General features: G+C 34.0%; 2 protein-coding genes and 2 non-coding genes across 4 annotated transcripts; all 4 read right to left on the minus strand.

Annotated features, from left to right (window-relative positions):
• Positions 1-4605: 4605 nt before the first annotated feature.
• Positions 4606-12864, minus strand: LOC112020065 (protein RETICULATA-RELATED 1, chloroplastic). Its single transcript, XM_065772872.1, has 8 exons — positions 12349-12864; positions 10985-11766; positions 10793-10891; positions 9655-9875; positions 8825-8894; positions 8458-8537; positions 7577-7641; positions 4606-4996 (listed from the first exon to the last, which is right to left on the minus strand). Exons 1-8 carry the CDS (start codon positions 12734-12736, stop codon positions 4803-4805), a joined length of 1899 nt encoding a protein of 632 aa, XP_065628944.1. The 5' UTR covers positions 12737-12864; the 3' UTR covers positions 4606-4802.
• On the minus strand, positions 11860-11941 carry TRNAS-GCU (transfer RNA serine (anticodon GCU)). Its single transcript has one exon. It is a non-coding gene; the product is annotated as a tRNA-Ser (tRNA).
• A 151-nt stretch (positions 12865-13015) lies between the features above and the next one.
• Positions 13016-13097, minus strand: TRNAS-GCU (transfer RNA serine (anticodon GCU)). The gene has a single exon. It is a non-coding gene; the product is annotated as a tRNA-Ser (tRNA).
• A 2763-nt stretch (positions 13098-15860) lies between these two features.
• LOC112020066 (BTB/POZ domain-containing protein At3g44820) lies at positions 15861-20928 on the minus strand. The gene is made up of 5 exons (XM_065772836.1): positions 20347-20928; positions 20128-20255; positions 19688-19757; positions 17142-18350; positions 15861-17034 (listed from the first exon to the last, which is right to left on the minus strand). Exons 2-5 carry the CDS (start codon positions 20175-20177, stop codon positions 16465-16467), a joined length of 1899 nt encoding a protein of 632 aa, XP_065628908.1. The 5' UTR covers positions 20178-20255; positions 20347-20928; the 3' UTR covers positions 15861-16464.
• Positions 20929-21136: the final 208 nt, after the last annotated feature.

Consider the following 21136-nt stretch of genomic DNA (forward strand, 5'->3'; position numbering starts at 1 on the left):
GTATTTCATCTAGGGATTAAGAAATGTGTCGTGCTATTTGTGTCCTTTCAAATTCTGTTTACCCGTGAAGTGAAGGTTTCCAAAGGGTAAAATATTAAGACAGTTAAAAAATAAATAATTTTTTTTTGTCTATATTAGTAAAACTTATATAGAAGGTAAAAATTTATTAACTTGGTCAATAAGATTGATTGTAGATTAGATTATTGATTCATCAAAACTCTCAAATTTAATTCTGCTCGTGAATTTAAAGGGACAGCTGGTTTTGAATTTTTTTTCTTTTTAAAGCATAAGGAAATTGCAAATATTAGGATATCTATATTAGTAAAACTAAAATAGGAACAAACAAAGTAGAAAAATTTAAGATGGGGGCTTTAATATCAAGTGCACACCCAACCTCTGCCAGGATTGAAATTTAAGATTATACACCTTTCAGTTTATTTTTGTCTACATTTCATGCATGCTTATCATTTGAAAAGACATTCTAATATAAGACGAACAAAACCCTTAAACCCAGATGGTTTCTAGGTTCTACAATGAATTTTTATTGGTTTTGAGTCATCGAAGCTCTTATTTTTATTTTCTTCTACGTGGTCCCTTCGGCCACATCGGATAAAATTGAAACGATACTTTTTTGTATGTGTCTTACGAAATCATGGAAAAATTTAAGCTCAGGTTAGTTCTTCTTTCTTGATTTGTTTAAACCTCATCATTTTTTTGTTGAAACGATTACAAGAAACAAATATTTTTTTAATTTTATTTATTAATTCTCAAAGAACAAACTGCTTCTATCTTATTAATGATCTAGAAACTCCCAAAGTTCTTGCAGAGTATAATGAACCAAGGATTAGAAAGAAAAAAAATTATGAGTTTTTTTTTTAAAAATAGATACGTTGGATTCATAGTGATTATTTTTATTTCTAAATTAAGACATCAATTAATTTTAGGTATAGGCTTGGATAGGGTTTGAATTCTAAATTCCTTATTTGATAACAAGTAATTTTATTTTATTTTTTGAGATAATTTCACTAAATATATTTCATGATTTGGTTACGGAAGAAATGCCGGTTGTAGTGGGAAAGGGTTGGGTCATGGGATATGGGTATTGGTAGGCCTATCATACACTTTTTGTCGGTTTCAGAAATGTCATGCAGGTTGTAGAGAATCTAGAGATGCTCATGGTATTGTCCATTGGATTTGGCATCTAGAAAATGGTTTTGATGGAGCTCGCTTTCCAGTTGAGAGTGAAAATGTTAGTGGTGGTTCTGTTGGTAATGGAGGTGATGGTAACAGACATGACATTTGTGTTTTTTTTTTTTATGAAGGTCTATAGTTAAGGTGGTGGAAAACAGCAAACGCTGTTGGCGTCATGTTGGGCATGATGGTTGCAGCCAATGCTGGTATTATGGTCTCGGTAAGCATCACGCCATACTTTGTTTTTTATACATTAATAATGGATAGGATGATTTAAATCTTAGATATCTCGTGGTATATTTTGAAAATTGTTAATAATTAAGGAGAATTTCAATTTTCCTCCAAAAAAAAAAAAGAGTAGGAATTCCAATGTAAAGTCCTTTTTTTACGAGAGAGACTGAACAGTTGCAAGCCACAAGTCCTTCAAAGTGAAATTGCTAATCACTATGAAGTTACCACACGTTTTTAATTGCAGAAAAACATACTTTTTAAAGTTATGAATCATTATTAAATGGACCGTAAAAAGGGTACATGACCATCCCTCTTTATATTCTTTTTGTTTTTTTAGTTTTTATTTATTTATTATTATTTAAGGTTTCCATGCTTTCAAAAGCAAGTTGCACCATGACAACACAAGGTGATGCTAGCAGCTTTTAGCCCTTTTGAGAGGCTGACGGATTTGAAAATCGAATTGCATATGGTAGTCAAACTTTTTATTAGTCTACACTACCAAATGAGCTTTTATTGAATTAATAGTTCAAAACATCGCCTTGAATTATATATTCTATTTCATTTGTAGTATCTAGAGCCAGGCCGAGAGTCCCAAGTACTTCTGCAGCCACTCGATTCCAACTTTACAATATTAAACCAACTTTGAGCAAGTCTAAATAAGACACCATACAATGTTTTGATCATGGTTTGCCAACATTACAAATTAGAGTTCTAAATACATAAAATCCTAAGACCTTAGAACCTAACAGTATCTATAAGAAGATTATCCTATTAAGACTAGATTTTTATATGGTAAGAATATATTTTCAACTCTACTTAAAATACCTACAAAATATGACTCTCCTACTAATCCATGTCTTCAAAACAAACTTATCCAAAAAAATAAAAAATAAAAAAAAGGAAAATTATGACATTAGACAAAGAAAAAAAAAAACATTTTCTTATAACACACATTAAATTTTGTGTTAGTCGAATATTATTTACTATAATTGCAATGAATTAATTAAAAGTTTAATTTTAGATATTTTATAAATAAGATCATTATAGATCTTGAAATTTTCTAAATATGTATGTGTGGGGGCCAAATAGCCAAAAGGTACTGTTAAAACTGTATATATTGGGCCTATGGCCTAGCCCGAGGATATTTACTTGTCCGAGGATGGTCAAACAATATTATGATGGGAATGGAAGAAGAGGAAGAGATAAAAATTGTATATGATAGTCCAAAAGATGTCCGAGGAGAGAAGTCATATCGAAAATGTGAATCCAAGATCAGTAGGAATGTCCTACCATCCTAAACATCCTATCAGGTTGCATCACGGTTAGAAGTCAGACATTGGATAGGAGAGGAGTAGAGGAAAGCAACAAATATCTACAAAAGCTGCTACCTCCGCATTAAATGCTCTGCAGCTAACTCCCTGGCTGCATTAATGTGAAGGTGATACTTGAACAGTGTATTTCAGCCTTACAACTACTACATGAAGACTTATAGGAGGGGTTGATGAGACAAATATTAACACCGACCATCCTGCATACACGTGAAAGGTGGAGATGAAAATGAAAGGGAGTATATAAAGGAAGGGTGGCAACCAAAATTGGAGATCGAGAATTCATGAGAAGAAACACTGTATCGTATAGTAAACAAACTTGTAACTGAACCTGAGAGTAATACAGAAGATCAGACCTCCTTTGACTTTGCCGAGAATAATTTTTCTTCAATACGTGCCTTCTTCTTTTTATTCTCTTATCATCTAGATCCATTTAGTGGTTGTTTGATCAACTACAGCTAATATTTAAACTCATTCTCTACAAATTTATTGTTTTAAACTTTTTTGGGCCTAAATTCATTCACACAGTAGACTTAGAATTCAAACTTGGTCCTTACAGTATGGTATAAAGAGAAAATATGATTTAATAGTCGATTTGTCAAAACACATATAGTATAAACATTACTTAAATTTATATCATATATATAATTTTAATCCAATTTATATATACCTATCCTTTTTAAGGAAAAACTTATATATACTTATCACATGGATTTTTTTTTTTTAACAAAAACCTTATTTATATTATATTTGATGTTCTTTTAAAACAATATATATATTGCATATTTTTTACATACGTTTATTTGACTTTTTTGTTTTGTGTTGTGTTTATTTGACTTTTTTTATTTTGTTTTATTTTTTTATTATCAGACCAAAACATTAATCGGTTTTTTGGCATAGACAGGGATTGAAACCTAGATATCTTATTCAACAATTAGAGATTTTACCAATTAAGCTAACTAAAACCTACCATTTTTGTTTATGTTAATAATTAGTCAATAACATTTCACTTTTTATGTTTTTTTTTTCTTTTAAATTTTGAACCGAACAAAATGAGTGCATATTCTTTTTCCCCCTAAATAAATGGGGGCATCTTCTATTTCTATATTATATATATTTGGTAAAAGTACTATTTTATCCCTAAACTTTAAAAAATTCATTTTTGTTCCTAAAATATTAAAAAATTCATCTTTCATCCTTAAACTATTGAAAATGTTTTTGTCCTTAATTTTTTTTTTAAAAATCATCTCTATTTTTGCCTTTAAAATATTTATAAAAAGAACTCTTTACAAAGTTTAAGAATGAAAAAAAAATATATATATATATATATCTATATAAGTTTAAATATGAAAAACAAACTTTTAATAACGTATGAAAATAGTATTTTACCCTGTATAGTTCATCTTGTAAAAAACTTTTAATAGTATTTTATTAACTATAATTGTGTAAACTTTGGTAGCCCGTAATCGTTGTCATTTCTTTCACATGCACCTAAGTGATAAGTCTAGATAGTAGATACACAACAGATAAGTTTATAATTTTTTTAAAATTTATTTATCAAAAAAAAAAAGTCTATAATTTTTTATTGGATTTATCTAAACCTACTACCGATATCACTTTACATTTACATTAAACCCTTGTCATATCAAAAATATTACTACTGGCCGCTGCAGTAAAGCATGGCAGACTTAAGTACCAACATCTGTTTATTATAATTCAAATTAATTTCTTACGTTGGTGAGCCAATTCACAAAGTTTTAGCTAAGATTTATTGGATACAATTATATTGATAGGTCAGAGTAAAACAGAAAGAGGTCAAAAATACTTATAACAAAGTTTTAATAAACCAAAAAGATGGCCAAAAAAAGAAGCTTGATTTTGATTTATTGCTTGTTGATATAAGCACAATCTCGCATCCCTGTAAGTTGTAATATAGGAAGCCAAACTAAATCAGGAGGCTTCTAGCCAGATCTAACGCCAAAACTTGAAGTACCTATCCTTTTAAGTTGAGAGTTGAAAAGCAGCTTCTACAGTAGAGATGAGTTTATATTGCTATTGTACCCCACTCAACTTAGCCCAGTCTACAAACTGCATACCACCATAAATATTGTTAGCAAATCTCACACCGACTGTGAAAGCCATTGCAACAGGTGGTAACCGCTTTGCCAATGGAGATGCTTCAACCAGTTGCTCCAGGCCATTTATGATTTGGTATCTGGTATTGGAAGACACGGCAAGAAAAACACCTGAAAGAGAAAGCATACGATAAGTAATTCCAGCAGCAGCAGATGGAAGAAAGTTACCTTCCCGTCCCATGGGTTCATTACATAGGAATTTAGGACAGGATACGTTAATCTTTTATAATTAGTCAAATTTTAGTTGTTCATTCGACAAGTTCTCGAGAATTACAATAGCCATAAACATCTCAATTTCCATGAAACTCAAGAATTCTAAATTCCACCTTTTCAGGTAAGAAATATCAATTCTCATGCATCTTGTATTTGTGAGAAATACTAATTTTATACTTCAATCTGACTTTTCACTTCTTTCTTAAAACAAACCAAATAAAGTTCATTTTAGAACAAAACTATTTAAATTTTCATCCGAGTAAGATTTTTATCAATATCTAAGTGTATTTTTATCATTTAAAACTATTATCCAAAATGGACAATTATTAATTCTTTAGTTACTAAAATAATATGTATGACTAGTTTAAACAATTAAAATTTATATTATTAAATATACTATTTTTATAATATGATATAAATTCAAATTCAAAGTATATCTGAACAGATAAATGTCAACTTTTAGTAATTTAATTTGTGAGTTTAAACTCCTAAGAATTTATAATTTTCAAGATTTGAAATTCTTCTCCTTATCGGAATAGGCCCTGAAGGAAATGAAAAAAATAAGAGAAAACAATTTAATCTCTCACAACTAATAAAGCTTTTATACTCAGACTAGAATGGGTTCACACTTAAGAGCATATATTATACAACACATCACATCTCATTTTTAAAAGTTGCAGAGGTCAGAATCAGAGGCATGCTCATTTCCATGTTACATAAGAAAGGAATAATATCCCTATAATGAACATTCTATAAATACCAAACATAAATGCCAGAACTGCATATATCAAGATTGGAAATAATGTATTAAAAAAATCAAAGCAATATGAATAACTCTAATGTTCACCTTAGCTAGCAATAACAAAAAACCAAAGTTGTCCACATGCATCGTTTTCTTAAAGTACTGACAACTATAGGCTATAGCAACACGTACAGTTTGTCCAAATCAAAACAGAACTTAATTAAAATTGCTAAATAGTTTATTCTTTTCTTTATTTATTTTCCTTTAGAAAAAAAAAAAAAATTTATAGGAGGGGCCATGGGAGAAAAGATATGGCAAGACATCTTTTAAAAGAAAAAGAAAAAAGAAAACCAGAATAACAAGCCCCCCAACCTAGGAAATCAAGAAAAAGCTAAAAATGCATATATTTCCAGAAAAGGGCTTCCTTAGTTCATCACCAATCTAACAAACCATTATCCATGTTGCTCAATCCAAAACATGTTACACCATTCAAATAAACTAATTTCAGTGACAAGAAGAGTCCCCTCTATTTATCCCTCTTATCAGTCCCTTCTTCAAAGGCAATATAAGCCAAACTAGAATTTTGGTCCCCTACACATTTGTAGCAGTTTCAATTTCATCCCATGTACATTTAATTGTTTCAATTTCGTTATTCAACTTTCAATATCAAGGTCTCTCAACTATTATTTGTATCAATTTCATCCCTCAACTTTCAGAATCAACCTTTTAAGTTTGACTTAATTTTGATTTTTTTTTTTTTTTTTTTTTTTTTGAGAATCACTTAATTTTGAAAGTTGAGTGATGAAATTGACACAAATAATAGTTCAGGTACAAAATTAACAACATTAAATGTATAGATCTCGAATTGAAACTGCCCACAATCTTGGAGGACCAAAAGTGTAGTTTGGCTAGTAACATATAGTTTTTAAGTAACATGAAGTTTTGTGGGAAGTAGCTATAATTATGAAGATTTTCACTTAAACCTACCTTATCAAATGCTACTATGTTCTAAGGAAAAAAACTATATAAAAAATTCATATATCCACGCAGTCAGGTAAGTCTTCTACCTTGTTTTGGTTCAGTTATGTGTATTACAATGATTCATCTGGTGGTAATTTATTACTAGCCAAAGATGTTCAAAGTAAATTCAAATTAATTAAATTTGAAAAACAACAGATGTAAGCCAACAAAGATTAATTGACAAGCATATGTACATAAGTCCCAATGGCCAGTGTTAATCCATATTTATCCACTTTTATTATAAATTTTTTATTTTTTTTATAAGTGATGATGATTCAATTGAAATTGTTAATAATTTTCTTTGCACTTTGAAACCTTGTATCTTGTATACATTAGGAAGATAATAGCTAAAAAAGAAAAGAGAACTTCTTTTTTGACATAAAAAGCTAATATATATGAAAGGCTAAAGCCAAAAAAAGAGAACCTTCTTTCGGTGAACACCTTAGCAATGTGATTTAATACTCGGAAGCAACTAAAACAAAAAGGCGTTCAGAAAAGTACAGAGACTATTGAAAGTAGTTGTAAGGGACTTGTTCATGCTAATACAAAAATAGGTAAAAAAATATATTATGCTAGTACCCTGTAATTTTGTACTCAGGAGCAACTAAAACAGAGAGCCATTCAGAAGAGCACAGAGACTATTGAAAATAGTTGTAAAGGGCTTGGTCATGCTAGTACAAAACTATAAGTCAAAATATTGGAATATGAATAATTACCCCAAAGAGCAGCACTTTGTACAAGAGGCGGCACAGGTATGTCCTCATCTGATTTGTTTAAACTCCTGATCATACATTCAATTACAGGTGGTATGTTAGTGTTTCCTTCAAAATATGGGGGCAAAAGAAGGTAATGGCAACAACAGTCTACACATGAATATCATTTCCCTAACTGTTGTCTATATGTAGGTAGTCTTTCTTTAGTATAACACTTACGACTAATAAATATAGGGGGAAAAATGGAAGTATATATTTGAAATTAACATTTTTTAATTTTTTATCATTTATTGTTTTTGCTTACAAAAATTTGGGAAATGAGGGAGTTAGACCCAGGTTCTCCCCCATTCAGGCAGTACCATTAAGCCACAAGGCTGTTGGCTAATGTTTGTTGGTCAATCTAAAATATTATCATAGTTTATTGATTAATGGAATTAGGGGTCAATGCCCTCTAGCCAAATCAATTTGTCTATTATTCATCAGTATTTCAGTAATTCAATCCTGAAAACACTTAGCACAAAGTAGACTTTTTCTTGTCACATTTTTATTGATAAATTTATTCATAAAATCCAATTGACATATTTACATAAAGTACAAACCAAGCAACAAAGTAATGCCAAAGAAACAAAGAAAATTCAAGGGGAAGCACAATTGGCTAGGGACCATGCCTCATGAAGCATAGGTCACTAGTTTGAGTCTCCTACTCATCCTCCCCTTGGGGCCAAAACTTAATTATCAAAAAAAAAAATTATAAAAAGGGAAAGAAAAAAAAAACAAAGAAACAACAGAAACATGTAGGATATGTATGTATATATATATATACACATATATATTTATATATATTTTGATATATAAGTAGGATAATTATCCTGATAGAAGCATACCGTTTGGCATTCATGATCATATTTGCAATGCCTTGGCCAATTAGACCACATCCAAAGCCAACTGATCCATATAAGACACCCTGGATCCAGAATATATCAACCAAATGAATTAAACATAGGAGATAAATATATACTAACACTTGAACCCATCTTTGGGCATATAGAGAAGTCAGGATTGAGCAAGAAACTGGTATCAAAATCCTGTTTTAAAGGGAACATTAAACAAGATACCACAATGAAAACCAAGGATGGAGCCAAGAACTCCATCCCACCCTTCCCACTGCAGGAGCATTATCCACAATATTCATTGTCCAGAAGGCAAGCAAACAGTTATCGGTTACTTATAAAGTTCAATTACATATGGTACCTTATAGAAGTATGTGGCAATCCGCTGCTTTGCTGAGAATCTACATCCTGGCCTTTCCGCTTCAAAAACACTGCATTAGAGATATATTTTTCTATGAATGAAGCACTCCCCAATCATCTAAAGTTTTGTGCAAAAAGGATGTGAAGTCCTTAAAAAGTTGACCAAAAGAGACATTAAGGAGGATATTTATGAGGCCCTTGCAAGGTATCTACTATCTATGGGTCCACAGTTAGTCAACAAGATTCTATCTCCCTTCAATATTGCTAGTTTCTAAGGATTTTAATCAATACTGTTAACATTTTCTGAACCATTTTGGTTATGATCATGATCCAAGACCCTAGGACAGTACTGTTTTACTAGCAGGCCCAGTTCACTAGTTTAATGCACAAGACACTACTCCAAGCCTAACACTATCAATACATTAGACTATATTGTAGCACTTATGCTTACATTCTTCCTAAATCCATTAATCATTCTTCCATAAACTCTATACAGTAACTTCTAAATAGCCAGATTTCTTTTTCAGCACTATTACCACCATTCTTCTCTGTAAATAAATCATCCACCTATTTACCAAAAAAATAAACTGTCCACCTGTCAACCAGATTCAATTCTGTCTCCCTAGGCCTTTCATTCGAAATCCAAACTAAAGCAAACTAAAACACTTTATATCTAAACAGTCACTGATCTAGTATAAAATACATATCCAGCACTAAGCAGCAAGGTGCATACAGCATAGGAAAAAAAACACTGACTACAGAATTATAGTTTTAGACGGATCCTATAAATTTTAAAAAAAAAAAAAATCATAGTGTCAGTTTGCAACAAACCTACTAGGAAGAGCTGCACAAGCCCGGTTAAAGCTTCCAAATAAACCTCTTGGCATGGATGGCTGACCAAATCGAGCATAAGGTGCTAGTAAACCAACCAAAGCAATGTCTACCACTACACCAACTAAAAGATCAGCAGCGTACAACTCAAACTCAGCCCAAAAATCCTTGCCTCTTTTCTGAACTTCCGCAAATGTTGCACAACAAGAATCTATGACTATCTGCATAACACCAAATCAAAAGCAAGAATTTCATTATTACATTAACATTAGATACATGGCACCAGCTCTGAGAAACCTGTAATATGGACTCATTCAATCTGAACTACACACTTAATAACCAAAAGCTGCAATGATTATTTAATTTCAATATATATATATATATAGAGAGAGAGAGAGAGAGAGAGAGAGAGAGAGTTAGGATCAAGTTACACCACATCTAACTTTTTCTTAATTTTACAGCATCTAATAACATGTTATTGAATTACTATTTTGAAAATCCCAACATTGGATTACACATGTGCCAAATTTTGTATCAGTTAGATGTTGTTTACTATTCGATCCATAAACTCATTTTTCTTAGTAAATTTTAAGTACAAAAAGCTTGAAATTTTAAAATAATATAGATGAGATAGCTATTGATCTCTAATTGTATCAAAATTTGCAAACATGAAGGGTATGATAAGTTATCAAAATACACATCCATTAAAATATTATTGAGTGGTGAACCTCTCTCTCTCTCTCTCTCTCTCTCTCTCTCTCTCTCTATATATATATATATATAGGTTACTCTCTCTCTCTCTCTCTCTATATAAATATATATATATATATATAGGTTGCCAAAAGACAATATCTTTTCACATCATAATGTGGCTTTTAGAGTTACAAATAGTCCTAAATTATTATTATTTTTAACTAATTAGAACTCATCATCTTCTTAGATAGAGCAACCCTCGCAACACTAAACAAATTATAATTAAAATTATGTTTGATCTTCTCTAACCAAATTCTAATAAATTAGGTAAGTTTTTTTCCCTATAAATTCTCTAATTTGACACTTTTTTATTAATTAAATACTATTAATTAAACACGCAAACATAAAAATTGTTTTTTCCATTAAAAAAACACTGAAAACAAACCTCGGTTCCAACTTTAAAGAGAAAAGAAGGATCAGCCAGCATTCGATTTCGAAGCATGGAACAGTACTTCATCAAAAATCCTAATGGCCAACCGGACCCCTGCAATCAAATATTAACTTTTCTATTCAACTCTAAAAAAAAAAAACTATATGGAAAACTCAATTGGATTTAGTAACATGCAAAGCACATTACCTGCAAATCCAAGTATCGCTCAAGAAACACTTGGCGAATCCCAGTGATCTTAGCAGCCTCCAACATATCTTTAGGAAGCTCAACACCGCGATCCTTCGTTTTCCTCATCACTTCCTCCAACTTCAATATCGGCCCGAACTCCTTTTCCTCACCATTCTCTTCTCCGTCGCCACCGTCGCCGCCGCCGCCGCCACCATTACCATTACCACTACGATCATCGTCATCTCCGCCGTTGCCGCCAAAATCGGGTTTTTGCCCATGATTACCATCCAAAACCCTAACTTCATCTTCCGGCACCGTGATCGCGTTGGCCTCCGACGACGACGACTCGATGGCACAGTTGAGTTTGAAGGAGCGGTGGTGGTGGTGGCTCTCGAGAGGCGGGTAGTGGCGTTGTGATGAATGAGAAGAAGAAGCTATTAACTTTGGTGGAGAGTACATGGTGGCCGTGTCGTCGAATCGTGAAAGACTGAAGTGGACGGTGAAATTGTGTTTGTGAGTACATTGCGGCGTCGGATTGGTGGTGGTGGTGTCGTTGAAGGGGTTGTGTAAATAAGAGAGCTGGAAGCTCGGGGAACAAAACGACATGTCGTTGAAGGAATTGGGAAATGAAAAAAATGGTGGCGGCGGCGAGCGTTGAAAAAAGCTCGGGGGTGACAGTTTACGATATGAGCAATCGAATAGTTCAATACAAAAAGCAAAGGGGGAAGACTGAAGAGGGGTTTTAAGGTTTTGTGCAGTGAAGGAGAGAGTAGAGAGAGACAATTGGGAAGGTTGGGATTAAATGTGGTCAGGTCCAGGGAGCTGAACCGGATCATGCAATGAAATTTTGGCAAAAGAAAATATGAAATTTTTGAAAAAACAAAAATTTATTGCGTCGCCTGAGAGATTCGAACTCTCGCGGGGAAACCCCATGTACTTAGCAGGCACACGCCTTAACCACTCGGCCAAAGCGACGGTTGATGTGAGGTGTTGTTATTTTTCCATACACATACGTTTTTTTACAAATCTTACCCATTAATCTTTTTATTATTATTATAATTCTATAAATACAATGGAGAAGGGAGGTTTTGAACAAAAGACCTAAAGTTCGATTCTTGCCAAAACCAAAAACTAATTGATATTTTTCTCTTATTACAATAAGTAGTTGTAAGGTAGGAATTTGTTCCCCCCACATCTGATTGTATCCTACCGCGGTGCGGTTTTGTCCTCGTCCCCGAGTGCAGGCACGAGCAAGCAAGCGCCTAGCTTGGACTTGTACTCGTCGAGTCCCACATCGGTTAGAGAGAGCGCCCCACTACCCTTTATAATGCTTCAGGAGCTTGGGTAGTGGGGCGCTCTCTCTAACCGATGTGGGACTCAACCATTACCACTACGATCATCGTCATCTCCGCCGTTGCCGCCAAAATCGGGTTTTTGCCCATGATTACCATCCAAAACCCTAACTTCATCTTCCGGCACCGTGATCGCGTTGGCCTCCGACGACGACGACTCGATGGCACAGTTGAGTTTGAAGGAGCGGTGGTGGTGGTGGCTCTCGAGAGGCGGGTAGTGGCGTTGTGATGAATGAGAAGAAGAAGCTATTAACTTTGGTGGAGAGTACATGGTGGCCGTGTCGTCGAATCGTGAAAGACTGAAGTGGACGGTGAAATTGTGTTTGTGAGTACATTGCGGCGTCGGATTGGTGGTGGTGGTGTCGTTGAAGGGGTTGTGTAAATAAGAGAGCTGGAAGCTCGGGGAACAAAACGACATGTCGTTGAAGGAATTGGGAAATGAAAAAAATGGTGGCGGCGGAGAGCGTTGAAAAAAAGCTCGGGGGGGACAGTTTACGATATGAGCAATCGAATAGTTCAATACAAAAAACAAAGGGGGAAGACTGAACAGGGGTTTTAAGGTTTTGTGCAGTGAAGGAGAGAGTAGAGAGAGACAAATGGGAAGGTTGGGATTAAATGTGGTCAGGTCCAGGGAGCTGAACCGGATCATCCAATGAAATTTTGGCAAAAGAAAATTTGAAAAAACAAAAATTTATTTCGTCGCCTGAGAGATTCGAACTCTCGCGGGGAAACCCCATGTACTTAGCAGGCACACGCCTTAACCACTCGGCCAAAGCGACGGTCGATGTCAGGTGTTGTTATTTTTCATACACATACGTTTTTTTACAAATCTTACCCATTAATCTTTTTATAATTATTATAATTCTATAAATACAATGTGGAAGGGAGGTTTTGAACCTGGTAATTAAATCTCCCCATTGGAAACAATAAAGGTACCAACAAATTAAGTTACAAAGGCGTGAATTTTAATTGACTTAAATGATAAGTCTCTTATGGTCGAACAAAAGACCTAAAGTTTGATTCTTGCCAAAACCAAAAACTAATTGATATTTTTCTCTTATTACAACAAGTAGTTATTAAAAGCGGACGTCATAGGTTAAAACTCTATCAAATAAATAATAAATAAATTACAATGCTCTAAGCAGACCATCATTAATCCTTTTATATTACTACCATTGCGACAAATAGAATATTTTTCAAAATATTTTCCTTTAATTTTATAAATAAAAAGAGTTTTATGTCCACAACATTTTTACAACAAATCATAGGTGATAAGTTGTTATTGGTTATAATTTAAATGTACAACTTAAATTACTTTTTTTTTTTAAGGAAAACAACTTAAATTACTTTGCCCACTCATAACAACCAATAACAACTTATCATTTAAAATTTATTGTGAAAATGTTATGAACATAGTATTTCTCTTAAAATAATTAATCTAATTATATAAGACGTGATATTACTATGTCCTTGATATTTCTTAAATGATAGGATTATAATTTATTAAACCCTTTAAACTAATTATGTATATATATTTTAAATAAGGTGGCCTACAACTCCAGGCCAGGCTTAAATTTGACGATGATTAAATTATTAAAGTAGGCTACCATATAAGTAAATCACATGATACAAAAGAGAAAAATGAAAGAAAAAAATGTAATGAATGATGTCGCTTGTAAGGAACTTAAATTACAATGTCAAAATGTTCTCATGGACTAAATCGACATAAAAACATAATATTCAAGGAAGAAATCAATTGTTCAGGTCGAAGCAATTGACAATGTGGAAAGTGGAAACTCCAACCAAATCCATCCCTGTTCTAACCATGACTGCAGCCAAAATTATTGACAAAAAAGCCTGAGACAAACTCATTCCTCAGCCGGCTAAAACTCTTTACAAGTTACAACCTCACAGGTCACAGTCCTTTCCTCTGACACTGTATCTGACGCATCCACTTTCTTTTTCTTTTCTTTTTTTGACCTTTATAGGTTTCTAATTTTCTATCAACTGTACTTGAAATATAAACTTATATGGTATATACACAAATGGCCATTCAGCAAAAGATTTTTAATATCATTTTTTAAATATTGTGAAAATATGTGTAGATAAAAAAATATTTTAAAAATATGTGTTGTGTTTAAACACTGCAAATTGTTGTTTAAATAACAATACCAAATATCTCAAAATGTGTAAAATGTTGTACAAATTGTGTATGACTATAATATAAGTTTATAATGTAAGTTGTAAACTAAGATTATTTTTTTTTTAATTATTCTAATTTTTAATGCCTAACAATGCTATGTGCTTATTGATTTTGAAACTATGCTTTACAGTTTACATCACCAACGTTAAACACAGTAACACACTCTTTGCTCGGACGGTTTGGCGTCGTGATATATGCAATCCTTTTTTTTGGCACGAGCAAATCATGAACCTAATTAATTGCAAATGCTTTGTTTAAATTAGTACTTCTTAGCTATTACCTATCACATATAATCATATATTTCAGTCAAAAGCAATGTCATTCATGTTGATTTAAACGGTATAAAAATTTTGAAGTTGTATGTGAAATTATCACAAGTCACAACAATTACTTAGCTATACCATTTTTTTTTTATAAACACTTGGCATACTAAACCATTGTGAATAAATGAATAGTAATACTAGTTTTGTGGATAGCATTTGAAAAGGAACCTTGATTTCATGATATGGGATCAAAGCATAAACTGAAATTTTTTTGCCATTTAAGAGTAAAAAATATATTAAGATTACAAAATAAATAAATACACGAGTAATAAGACTGACATCTATAGTATTTACTCAATGTATTTAAACTTAATCATCTCAAAATAGAACTTGGCATTCTTTTAAATCATGAAATTCATTATCTCACAATCTGTACAATATCATTCCAACTAAAGCCCTAATTAGATTTCCCGAAGTAATTTTTTTTTTTTTTAAAGCACACAAACAATCCTTTAGATGGAACAATACTACATGAGATTGGCAAGAAGCAAAACCCAAATAACCAAGTCCCAAATCTCTTTGAAATTTTTATTTTGTATCACATCCACCCCTTTGTGAGTGGGGTGTTATATGTCCACGTGATACAAAATAACACCTCCTAACTTTGGGTCTCATATAACAAATCGCGCCAAAGCCTATTGCCAAACATATAAATCATTTTGCATAAAAACAAAAGAAAAACAAAATCACACACACTTAGCTGCAATGTGCAGACAACAGAGTTGAGGTGTTCTTCTTTGTAACTTAAAATATTCTCCACATATATTGAACCGTGAAAAATGCAGATGCTGTCTAATTTCATGAGTAGGTTACAAGAACAAGAGCTGCAATCTACTTTTGAAATTTGAAGTATCCTAGATGAAGGCTATGGATCAGAAGCGAAAAGCTTACAAAATCGTGCCTTTCAACAAGACCATCATTTCCATTGCGGCATTTCCTATGAAAAGCCTTCACATTATCCCAATATTCATTTCATCTTTGCACTTCAAACCTTAATATGGAGATTCACCAAAGGCTAAACAAAATAACCAGAACTCAGTTCATTTGGAAGTTCAGACACAGGAAACATAAACCTTTTCTCATCTTTCCAATGTTTGACAAACTTATAACTTGATTCACTGTGCTGTACATGTATAAGCACCAAAGAAGAAATAACTACAGAAATGAAAAGTATTAACAATATTTAACTGTAACTTGATGTATTCACTTGTATAGACTCCACCACAGAGATTGTGGAAAACAAAGCTGTGAGTCCAAATTTCAGATGGGATCAATGCTCCATCTTCAATGACAAATCATTACTTTCTGATTTTCTGGTTAATTCTTTGATGCCTACCAACCCCTATTCTACAAGCCCCAAAGAAAAACAAATTGGCAGCCATTCTCCTTCCAGACACTCCAAAAACAATTCTGAGGAGCAAAACTAAGGCTCTTTTTCGACTGCCTCCTGATAATGCCAGATTCAAACAAAGGAAAGAAGAGGAAAATGCTCGATTGTTGAAAAAAAAAAAGCCAAAAATAGGAGGCAAATTGTAACATTTTCCTTTCCTTTCCTTCGCACATTCTGAACGAAAGAGTCTATGTACGAAAATGCCATCCTCAGTTTTCTTGTACTAACCCTCAAAACAAAGAGAAACTTTTCCTGTGTCTGGAATGACGGGGAGGACATGCCTGCTCAACTGATGCTCTTGGAGTAGGTCCAGTGCTTTCACCAGTATCTGGTTGAGCATCTGAGGGTCGTGGAATAAGCTTGAATCCAAGTTTCTTTGCAACCAAACGAGGAGAACTAAGGGTACTATGTGATTTCGTCACCTTTTTCATTTCTTGCTTTATTTTACTAAATTCTTCCTCAAGTTCCCCAACTCTAGACCTCATCCTTTCCATATCCACCTTTAGAACCTGGTTTTCACGTACTACTGTCACCCACCCGTCCCTCTGTACAATCTGACCTGCCATGTCACCTGGGACAGTCAAAGGACCTGCAGGGGCACTTTCAGCATCCAATACATGGAGACAGCCAGCTAGTGCTGTCCTTAACTGCATCTGCTCGAAGAACAGAACTTGGAGAACAACTCTAAGTGGCAACCTATCATTTTGGGATGCATGGGCACAAGCATCAATTGATAGCTTCTGGTAGTCAATTACGTTGCAGAGTTCTTCCTTATCCTTCTCTGAAAGCCAAGGGTGTGCCTGCAAAATGCCATTTTTTCCCTTGTAAATACAATGCTATTATCAATTATAAACCTCAAAAACCAAAAGATGCTTTCACTTTTATAGTAGGTTAAGCAAACTCAGACCTTGAAATATATATCCACTGCTCTGTATAGCCCATCATGCAAAGGTCTTGAAGATTCTGGGAGGGCCACCGCAAGTGCACGAATCTTTCCTGGTTTCAAATTCACATCAGAAGCTACCTCTGCTATATAGCCATCTATCAACTTTGCAACTTTTCTTAATGGTCCGGATGATGGCGATGTTTCCAGGTCAAATGATGATGGAGAAAATGATGTTATCCCCGACTCTGAAGACATAAAATAATGAATGATCCTTTCAACACAGTCAGTATTATATAATGTGTCAGAATCTGAATAAGTAGGAATCAGAAGACCATCTAGGGTTGCCAGTTCTAGTTGCATTCCTATCCTCCTCTCCAAAGAGTCCTTGCACGCATGAGAGACGCCCAATATCAATGCAACACGAAGAAGTCCCAGTAAGAAACGGCAAAAGGATTTCCCCTTTTTTTCTGGCAGGAGCTTCGCAATGCTTTCCAACAGAACTCTTTGATCCACAGTAGCAGGTGTCAAGCTAAAACTTGCAACTGTTCTGGTTTTGCCACTTTGTCCACCCTGCCATCGGCCTAGACCCGGTAGGTACTTTCTGGCGTAGTACATTGTTGCACCAGCTAGGTTTTCAGGTCTTATACCTTTTGCTTCCATTGTCTTCATGAGTTTCTCAAACAAACTCACACTAAGATATGAGATGTCTTCAAACCACCAATCAGATTCAGAGCTTCGAATTCTGGCCCCTGTGTTAATTCCGTTCCATAAGATGCTTCCACCAGGGCTCTGTAAACTGCCATACATCATCATGGGCCAACCAAACAAACTAGGATCTGTACAAACCATCATAGATAGAGCATTAAAACATTTGTTCAATATCTGGAGCTTTTCAGCCCTTGACATGACAGGCTCAGAACTTTGAAGAGCCAAAATACAATCTTTCCAGTTGCGAAGTATATTCTTATGGAAGAAACTCTCTGACTTAGAGATTAAATTTCCTTCTCCATACTCATCTGTCATTTCAAGGTAGTCTGCCGCACAGTACACCACTACTACGTTTCTTGGTGTCAGTTCGACCCGGACACCATAGCAGAATTTAACTGCGATCAAGAAAGTGTCAGGGCCACCGGGGAACTCTTCCAGCACTGCAGTGAAAATCTTCTCATGATTACTTTGGGATTCTTCATATTCTCTTGCTATCTTCCCACATTTTGATATGAGAGGAAACTGGAGAGTCATCCATTGTAATAAATTATAATCTTATTTAATATTAATGCAGTACAATACATAAAGAATAAAACTTACAGCTCCAACTGCAGCAGTTTTCTATGAATAATGACATTCAATTGTATTTCAAATACAAGAACATACAAAGACCAAACTAACTGCAAACAATATGCCTAAGAAGTATAGCATGCTTTTTTTTTTCTTTTTCTTTTTCTTTTTTTGAAAAGTGAGTTTTGGCCACAAGGGGAAGGGGCCTAGGAAATATAACATGCTAATCAATGAAAGTTAACAGCAAGATGCAGATTTCAAAGAATAAACAGTGCATGGTAATAAGGGGAACACATCTAAAAATGGCTACTTGGTTTTCATTAAACAAATGCCCTACACAGTTTTTTATGCTAAATCTATTGGAAATTTTGATACTGATGTACATAATATGGCAGACCAGTTGCATATAAAACATGTGGAGAACAAGCAAAATCGCCACTCATTCAGGTACACCAAGATGCTCCCTTTATGTAAAAATTTTCAACGATTTTAAACATATTCATGAAGTTTGTCCTTGTGATCAACCATATGAAATTGACTTGTGGACTAGCTCTCCCTCTTGCCTCCCCATTCCCCTCTCTTACTCTTGGTTTGGGACTACTGTTGGTGCAAACTCAAAAACTTGGAATAACAACTTGGGATTTTGGTATTTATGTAAGCAGTGTGAGATCCTTGATGGGCTAAATCTAATTGTTGTAAAGCTTGGCTTGGCAACGACATTGATAGAGGCAGTGTGAGTATTCAATGGATGGTAGAACTGGATTTCTAGCAGTCCCTTAATTCTTGGGGTCATGATGTTTCAAATTTATGTGATTTAGCAGAAGCAATGTGCAATGAAAAAGAGAGAGAAGGAGAAGAAGAGGGGCTTTGTGGTGAGTGCAGTTGGTGTCCTTTTTCTGGTGGTGTTTGGCTGTTAAGAAAATCAAGGAAGAGAATATAGCCTTTGGGGTTTTGTCATTGTTGTTTGATAATTTTAATTTTTTTCACTTTTGTAATCTTTATTAGAGAATAAATTCTCCATAAAATAGGATTATGGATAAAACCTCAACTTGAACATCTAATTCTCTCCATTTTTAACTCCCCCAAAACCTATGGGTCTAAAAACAAGTGTCTTTTAACATGTCATCAACATGTATATTAAGTTAATCATAGACTAAAACTTTAACAGATAATACAAAACAAATCAAAGAATTGAGAAACCATTGAATGGATATGTACACACAAAAGAGAAAAGAAGATAAATCAAGTTCTTATGATGAATACCCACAACAGAAAATGGATAGAAATACCTTGTGTAGATGGAAGTTAATGCCATCCACCACAACCGTAATATCACTCGGCAATCCAGCATTGCAGAACCTGTCAAACCCATAAAATCCACCAAAATTATTAACATAACTACCTCCAACAGAGTTTTAAAGCTATAATTAATTTCCATTGTAATAAGCCTTAGGCCTTCGAGCTTTTAAAGGCCTATTTATTCTAGGACACAATAAATAATAAAAGAAGATAAACAAGAATCAGAATTAAACAAGCTCAATTAGTAAAAGGAGCCTGAGTTCAAATTTCAGCTAAACCAGTTTAGGCCTGATAATAAAGTGCGATCAGTGGACGCCACAGGTTCAAATTCTATAACACTATTTTTTTATAAATGAACTAAACAGAAAAATTTAAACAAAATATTATGAAACCAAAGCATATGAGAAGTGGGGTTTGTGTGAATGAGTACCAGTCATTGCCTTCTCGACGAAACCCAGAGACCTTCCCAGCTGGAGCCATGGCCAAGCGAGAGAAAGGAAAGGCCTTTCTGTCTCTTTCTCTCTCTCTCTCTCTCTCTCTCTTCTACCAAGTCCACTTCTTCATTTTCCGTTGGAGACCCAAATATTAGTTCTCTCTAATAAAAAATAAAAAATAAAAAAAGAGAAAGAAAGAAAGAAAACAAAGATACCCAACAATGAAAACAAACAGAGCTGAGAGCAAGAATCGGAGTCCCACTGAGTCAACTGGGGTCGTGTCGGCAACAGTGGGCCTTTACAGCTAGGAAATGTCCGTGCTGGTGTGCCCACCAAAGATAATAAAACCAAACAAAAGCAATCACTTTGGGATTTTGTGAAAAAAAAAGAAAGAAAGAATTTTATAGATCACGACCAAGCAAAAAGTGTGTTTAACGTTGGTGGTGTCAGTTTTTTTCAACTTTTTAAGCACAGAAGCAGAACAATGAAACTATGAAAGGGTAAAGCTTTTTTTTCTTTTTTTTTAATATAATTTTAAAAAACAGGAAAGTGGGTGTGAGAGACAACGTCAGAGGAAAGGTTGTAGGGGTCATAGCCGGCCGAGGATTGATAGGTAATTATATGAAACCGGCCGAGGTTGAATGATGTTTGTCTCATACTTTTTGCCGAACATCTTGGCTGCAACAATCAATGGCAATCATGGTTTTTGAAGCGTGCGTTGTTCTTGTTTGGTTGGAGAAGCCCAGCACTGTGTGTGTGTTATTAGTGTGTATTGGGGGAAAGTAAAGTCTGAAGAGAATTGGGATGTACGCATGTATTTGTAACTGCTCAGTCCATTGTTAAGTGGGTTATTTTAGTGTTTTAGGTTCCGTTTGGTAGGGCATTTTAGCAAAATGCTAACAAATGTCTTTAAGTACTGATTAATAATTTATTTAAAAATTTTTTTTATGAAAAATTAAAAAAAAAAGTAATTAATATTTTGATAGCTTTTTTTATTTTTCATCA

Source organism: Quercus suber, unplaced genomic scaffold (genome assembly GCF_002906115.3).
Source record: "Quercus suber isolate HL8 unplaced genomic scaffold, Cork oak 2.0 scaffold_65, whole genome shotgun sequence".
Taxonomy (NCBI): domain Eukaryota; kingdom Viridiplantae; phylum Streptophyta; class Magnoliopsida; order Fagales; family Fagaceae; genus Quercus; species Quercus suber.